Raw genomic sequence first — 7602 nt, forward strand, 5'->3', positions numbered from 1 at the left:
AGTAAAATACCCTCGTTGTTAAAAGTGCTTTAGCTATAGCCTCAAAAACCAATTAGGATTATTCAACCTATAACTATTTTAAATTACTAACTATTTCAGGTGTATGTATATATATATACATACATATACGTGTGTGCGTGTTTTTAGTTTAGTTGAAATCCAACCTTTGTCGACAATTTAAAGAAGTTTTTCGTTCTCAATCCTTTTTTGTGTTCACAATTATTTACCTGTAAAATAGCCAACTTCAGCTAATCCTTTCAGGTATGATAATTTTTATACGGTCAAATCACGTTATCGTACTTATGAAATCAAACAATAATGAAGCCAAATGCTTATGGAGAGATTACCAGTTACCAGTTGCTTGTAAAAACAATTACCATACGGAGTAGAGTTTCAACACATATTCCTACATATTGACCCAGCAACTGCTACATACTGATTCCGTCTCTATATCGTCTGTTGTTTCATTATAGACTTTAAACTTCTTATTGATCTTTTTTTTTTAAATAATTAAACAGCGAAAATTTTACTATCGAAATTGCCGGACGACAACTGAAATATATCAAATAAACTTTTTTCGGTGTTCAAGACGATTACATAAAGATTACTGTGTAACTCCACATGAAAAAATTGAATGTAAAGTGTAATTGTTGTTTCTCAATTCGAATTTCATATTTTGCTCTACACTTTAAAAAGAACGGTAAGTGATGGTGTGTTTTTAATGTTGATGCTTCATTACAAGTGCCAATGTTTCATAAGATATAGTAAAAAAAGATGCTAAGACGTATGAGTTTTTAATATCTACATTCTAAGGTTGTCGTTAAGAATAACAACGTGGCAACGTGATGTTGAAACATTCTTACTTAAAACCCAAAACGTAGATTATGACAGTATAGATGTGGCATGCTAAAAATAAGATTTTCTTGCTAATAGATTTTTTGTTGTTCTTTATCTGAGTAGGATTTTGTCGTGGGACTGTCCGCATTAACCCGAGGCTCAACTTTGGAGAAGCTTCAATGGACATTTAACCTTTACGACATTAACGGAGATGGCTGTATCAGTCGAGAAGAAATGTGTGAAATTATTATGGCTGTTTATAGCTTAATGGGAAGGTTTGCAGAACCCTCTGTCGACGAAGCTTCCGCCAGAGAGCACTCAGAGAGAGTGTTTCAGGTAGAAAAACTAAGCTTTTTTTTTGCAGTTATATGTTTTCGTATTATGCTTTTAAGCTTTGTCCAGCATTTATATACCTACTGGATGAGTACGCGACGTACAGTACTCTCGTGATTTTTAATACTGTTTTATGATTTACAAACACAACAAATATTGTAAAACATTTGTCTGTAGTGCTCTGCTTAATTTGGTACAAAACATTCGTGCCAATACTTATTACCACTCGTAAACTCATTTACTGACACTACGTACTGCTAAAATTTGCCACTGAAACAAAGTATAAAATAATCTCACACTAAGATTGATAGTAACCACAAATATGTATCATATTTTTCACTTCTCGAAAAGTATTGTATTACATTAAACCTCCCAAAATGGCGTTACCGTTCTTGCGTTACATATATTTATGTCAACTAACGGTTGTTAGTTTACATCTGGTTATAACTTTCCAAAATGACATCACAGTTCTTGCGTCACTTATGCTTTTTTTCAACTAATGGTTGGTATAGTTTTAAAACCTGGTTACCAACTTCCAGTAGAAGAAGTACTGGTGCTCTTACGTTTATGAGAGTGAAAAGGTGAACGACGTTTAAATTTAACGTGCATTGTTCTATACGAGTGCAAAACTACGACGTTTATAACATTAACATTAAAGACAATTACTTCAGTGTCATAAACACGAAAGGAAACCCATTAACGTAATTCTTTACTTTTTTGTAGCTTATAAATAAGGTAATTCCATTACACCTCAATAAAAATTCCAAAAAGCGCCTAAAAATCGACATTTAGATTTAAAGTTTAAATACGTTTCGTACGCGAGGCACGAGTTTACTCGCTATATAATTTACGTTAATTAGCCGTAAAGTCACTGCCATAACTTCATTCATTTTCGATGATCTACAGTTAACACATTGTGTGAAAGAAAATACTTAGAGGTTTCAGATGACTTACAAATGCAATTTGAACATATATATATATACCCAAATAATTTACAAAATAAATAAACACAACGACAGTTTATTTTTACACTTCTTGATACTATAATTTGGAAAATTCACTATTTTATGATGTCGCTTTATCAAGAGTAAGATCAAGCAAAAACTTAAGATCTTAGTCAAATATGGCGATTATTTAGAAGGCCAAGGTGTTTATACAAAAAATGTTGTGTACAGAGATATATTACGTTTATAGTCATTTCATGTTATTACATTTCTTTACTTTAAATCTAAATACAACTTCATATTCTGCCTAGTAAGTTTTTGTTTCATGCATGTCCAACTACATAGCCCCCCAGTGGCACAGCGGTATGTCTGAGGACGCTAGAATCTGGGTTTCGATACCCGTGGTGGGGAGAGCACAGATAGCCCATTGTGTAGCTTTGTGCTTAATTACAAACAAACTACATAATATAGCACCAGTAGCCCCCTAGTGTCTCAGTGGTATGTCTGCGGACTTACAACACTAGAAACCGGGTTTATATCCGTTGTGGTGAGAGCACAGATAGCCCATTGTGTAGCTTTGTGCTTAACTTCAAACAAACTAACATTAGTATTGTTTAGGTAATTTATCTGTTTAAAACATATACCCTATACATATATAGTATTCCACTTAATAATGCTGCATGTGAAAAAGTAAATCGATCTTTAGGCTCTGGCTCAAATGGCACAGCACAAGCTTCGTATGGGAGAGGTCGAGGATCCAATCCGTCTATATCCTTTTTCCCTTTTTGCTAAGCAATGTTTCAGTAGTCAAATAGTTTAGTCCCTACAATGTACGAGTTTATCACCTAGTAGAACTATAAGTAGAACAATAATACAACATTTTAATACGTAATTCTATTATTTTAGTGCTTCTATAGAACTGCTGTTTATAACGGTATTTCTATGTAAAGCAATTTTAATATGTAAAAAATGTTATGTTTTCTTTTAACTTCTCTACTTTACAAACATATATACAATTATTTTGTTGGTACCGTTAGTTTGAATCCTAGTTTAATACTTTTCATTCTAGTATCTAGCTTTCTACAAAATATAAGTCGAACTTAGGAATGTTCTACAACATAAACTTATGTATAGTTAACAGCAGTACAGAGTATTAACACCAACACACGTCATATATAGGTACACAGATATGTTATGAATACAAAATTTATATATAATCCTTTAGTAATCATGTGTCTTAGATAGTTTAATTGTTTGTTTGTTTCTGAATTTCCGGCAAAGCTACACGGGGGCTATCTGCGCTAGCCGTCCCTAATTTAGCAGTGTAAGACTAGAGGGAAGGCAGCTAGTCATCACCACCCACCGCCAACTCTTGGGCTACTCTTTTACCAACGAATAGTGGGATTGACCGTCACATTATAACGCCCCCACGGCTGAAAGGGCGAGCATGTTTGGTGTGACAGGGATTCGAACCCGCGACCCTCAGATTGCGAGTCGAGTGCCTTAACCACCTGGCCATGCCGGGCCTAGATAGTTTAAACCGGTGAAAATTCACGAACAAGTAAAAGGCTATAGCAAGTATATTAAGTATACTTAATTCAATACCGGTTATTATATGTGAAGACGTGAAAGACTGGTGAAGATTACCCTTCAACCCCTAGCGGTTAGAAGAATGAAATATAGATCCTCGTTTTTGTGTTTAACAAAGAACTTCTGTATCTGATTTTTCACTTTAATTTTCGTCTGCTCTCTATGTTTCAAATTAACTTAATAAATTAAAACAATTTCGGAGCGTTTAATTTTCATCAGCTAAAACAATAAGACCAGATTGAAAGTTTGAATAGCTGTTTTGTAAACTTTTTTTTCATGTTGAACTTTTTGAAAAGAATCGACCCTATAAAATCATGTTTGGCAAGTTAAAATTTATTAGTGTCATTTGTGCTTTCGAACAGGAAATCAATATTAATTCCTTTTAAGACTCATAAATATTTGAGTTACGCTGTGAATGCATTGTATTAAAATGTGATTAGACATATTGATATAGAAATCTATTATTGAACTCTTAATTTTTTGTACACAATTTAACCCAATTATTTTATACTCTGCAGACATAAAGGAGCAGATAAACCGAGCCAGTTACTTTTTTGATAAGATTAAAGTATAGTGTGCAACAGAAATTAATGAACTTGCACGTGTTACGTTCGTGTTGAGATCTGGTTGATGGGCTGTCTTATGCTTGAGCTAAATTTCCCCATATAAATGAGGCATTAAATTAGGTCCAATCTTAGTGTAGTGTCAATGGAATATTATCTTTATAATGAATGCTAAACTAGTTTGGATTAAGGTAGTAAAGGAAAACTACAACAAAATTTCTGCTTTAAATTACGATAATTAATATAATACACGAAAGTTTTAAATAGGAAAAACAATCTGACCAAATATTTTTCTCAGTGATAGAGAAGAGGAGGTGGCCGCATTTACCATTTAGTTTAATAACCGTGTTTAGTACCGCAATAAACACACTTACTAAACACTTAAAACTTCCTTCTACTCCGGCGAATTGAGTTGATTTGTTTTACCAGATTCTTATCACTGTCACAGTAGTTAATTAACTGGGTATTTTTGTAAGACAAGAATTTTTAAACCCGGATGGCTGGTCCCGTAGGCAAGTAATTTAAAGCAGAGAGAGGTAAAAAATATACTATTTCAAATTATTCATACTTGCATAAATATAGATCAAGTAAAAGAAAAAGGATGGAAAACTCGGCTGCACACAGCTTCACGACAGTTAAAGCGACATGGTGGGTGTGTGTGTATGGTGGAAACCTTTTCAATCATTATATATGTCTGTTTTTTATGTCGAAAATGTCATTTATTACGAAAACAGTTTCTAATAACGAATGTATATACAACTTTGTGAAAATTGTTTTACTTAAAAACTAATTGTTTACAAAATAATGTATTAAGCTATACACCTTTTCATTTTTCTCTATTCTCCAGCGACTAGATAAAAATAAAGATGGCGTCGTCACCTTTGATGAGTTTGTGGACACCTGTGTAAAGGTAAGCATGATAATATATTATTCATCTTTATCATAACATAGCCAGGGTAAACATACATTTAACATACTAACGAAACTGCAATAACTCACAAGGATATCACTTTATATTATTAAATGATTAAGTTTTACAATGTAAAACAAAAACGTTTGTGTTTTTGAAAATTTCCAATAATAGAGTTTCAAGTTTGAAACGGCATGTAATTACATCTGAAACATTAAATGGCGTTAATACCATTAGAGAGGAGACCGATTCTATAAAACTCCTAAAGTGTATTAAAAAACAATAACACGTGGTTTCTAAGTAGGTGAATAACACTTGTTGTTATCAAAGCACGTTTTGGTAGCCTGTATCTATTATTCCTGCTTTTCAAGTACATCCACTAATAACATTTTCTGTCTTTGCAGTTCAGCATCATAGAATAATCTTAAATCATGCGTAAGAAAGGTATATTAATTGATTAGAAGGTACACGAACCAGAAGAAATGGAGCCTCTGATCTCTGATCGTTCTTTGGGTCAAGTGACCTGGAAAGATCAGTTACACCCTGAACCTCTACCTCCTTCCTTGACTGTTGGTTTAGTTCTTGAATGTCGTGGATGAAGCTCACGTTAGTTCAGAAGAAGTTAAGCAAGCAAGATATTCTTGTCGGTGTTTAGGTGAAATTGAGGCATGCATGTCTCTTCGTCGGTATTTAGGTCTTCTACACCTGGGAGGGTCAGACACGTTTGACCTCTTCCCCCCCCTCCCTGGTAGATGGGGCTGGTTTCTGGACAATATTATTTTAATTACTACATCAGGCTCAGGATATTCCGCACTTTATAAATTTGACCCCTTTCAGGGCAATGTCCATGTATAAAATTGAGGTTACAATTCCGTCTGAACCTTTGAATTTCGCGCGTTGACTAATGTTTCCTCTGCTCCAACTCAAGTATTTCATGCAATGCTCTTTAATACTTCATATAAAATAATATGTCTGTCTGTTTCTTATTACGTTCCTTATTCTTCTTCAAAATGCATAAATGAACTAATTATAGGTTTGCAAGCAAATACTGTGAAACAAGGAAGCACTAATTGTATTTGTGAGAACAATTATAAATGTCTTTATACTTAATAGAAACTAAAGTGAAACATGAATTATTTATTAAACTTCAATATTGTACTTATGGAAATAGTCCCATACACATTTTGGACTAAACTATACAATTCGCGTAGTTAGAAAAGATCCCTACATGCACAATTCACATTGGGGGAAGAATCTATAAATTCAGTTCAACTAATCAAATCATACTGCAGAAAAAATTATATTATACATTAAGCATAACTTAGATGCTTTAAATTGTTGGGAAATAATGTCCTATAAAATGTGTTTCAACTTAATAAATTTCATACTGTTTTGTTAAGAAAGATTGATAAACGTCTCCTGTATTCAGCAGCTGGGTTACAAACGTTATTTTTTTTTTAAAAAAGGATTTAGTGGAACAGAAAAAGAAAAACTTGATAAAGTATGGATTATTTGGATTTTATATATTCTTATTGTATTTATGAAACTAAATCATTTTTTACTTCAGAAATTTCGTTACATAGTACACGTAATTTATAGTTAAAGTTTGTATTTCTTAAGTCTATATGTTTGGTTTTGTAAAATGTTTAATGAGTTTATTTTAATTACATCTTTTTCATGTTCTTACCAAGGAATTTCGATAACTATTTGAAACTAGTGTCACTCTATTTATTTGACTAAACCAGGTGCACTATATATCTCAGGGCTGTTAACTGTATATTGTTAAATCTACTTTACCAAATATGTAAGTAGTATGAGATGCTCGTATGGAGCCGGAAGTAAACAAACATGACCTTCACCCAATTTCGACAGAAACAATAGTATGTACCCATTGACCTTAAAAGAACGTGACTATGATAATTATAGGCGTGACTCAATCATATTTAACTAAAGTATGCAATGACGTGATATGAGTTATTGACAATAATTGGCGATCATTATAGTTTAAAAGTTAGAGTTTATAGAAACAATAGCTGTGTGTGTAATGAGTAAAAGCAGGACATGACCTTATTTGAGAAGTTATATAAAAACTCTTGTGTAGGAGTGACATTAATTATATATTCAGTATTAAGGTTTATATTATGTATTCTACAAAGGCAGATAGTGTTACTAACGTACAGTAGTCAATGATTATAGTTTTCACTTTTATATATAATTTGCATTTTTTCTGGAGTTTTTTCCATGTAAAATTATATCCCAAATCTTGCTTGTTTGGAACTGTATACATAATGCTGGATAATACAAGACTCATCAATGTATGTAAGTAAAATCACAAACTCTAAATAAGACTGTTGTCACACATGTACTGGGTGAAGGTCATGTTTGTTTACTTCCGGCTCCATACGAGCATCTCATACTACTTACA

The 7602-nt window shown here is 32.9% G+C and overlaps 1 protein-coding gene across 1 annotated transcript in view; it reads left to right on the forward strand.

Moving 5' to 3' along the window:
- The first annotated feature begins 318 nt into the window (after window positions 1–318).
- The window catches only part of LOC106469344 (calsenilin-like), an 11568-nt gene continuing 4284 nt past the window's right edge, over window positions 319–7602 (forward strand). Inside the window, exons 1-3 of the mRNA XM_022397843.1 lie at window positions 319–363; window positions 961–1173; window positions 5115–5177. Coding sequence (XP_022253551.1) covers window positions 319–363; window positions 961–1173; window positions 5115–5177 — 321 coding nt within the window. The remainder of the gene's footprint in view (window positions 364–960; window positions 1174–5114; window positions 5178–7602) is intronic.

The sequence above is a fragment of the Limulus polyphemus genome, unplaced genomic scaffold (genome assembly GCF_000517525.1).
Source record: "Limulus polyphemus unplaced genomic scaffold, Limulus_polyphemus-2.1.2 Scaffold3435, whole genome shotgun sequence".
NCBI classification, from domain to species: domain Eukaryota; kingdom Metazoa; phylum Arthropoda; class Merostomata; order Xiphosura; family Limulidae; genus Limulus; species Limulus polyphemus.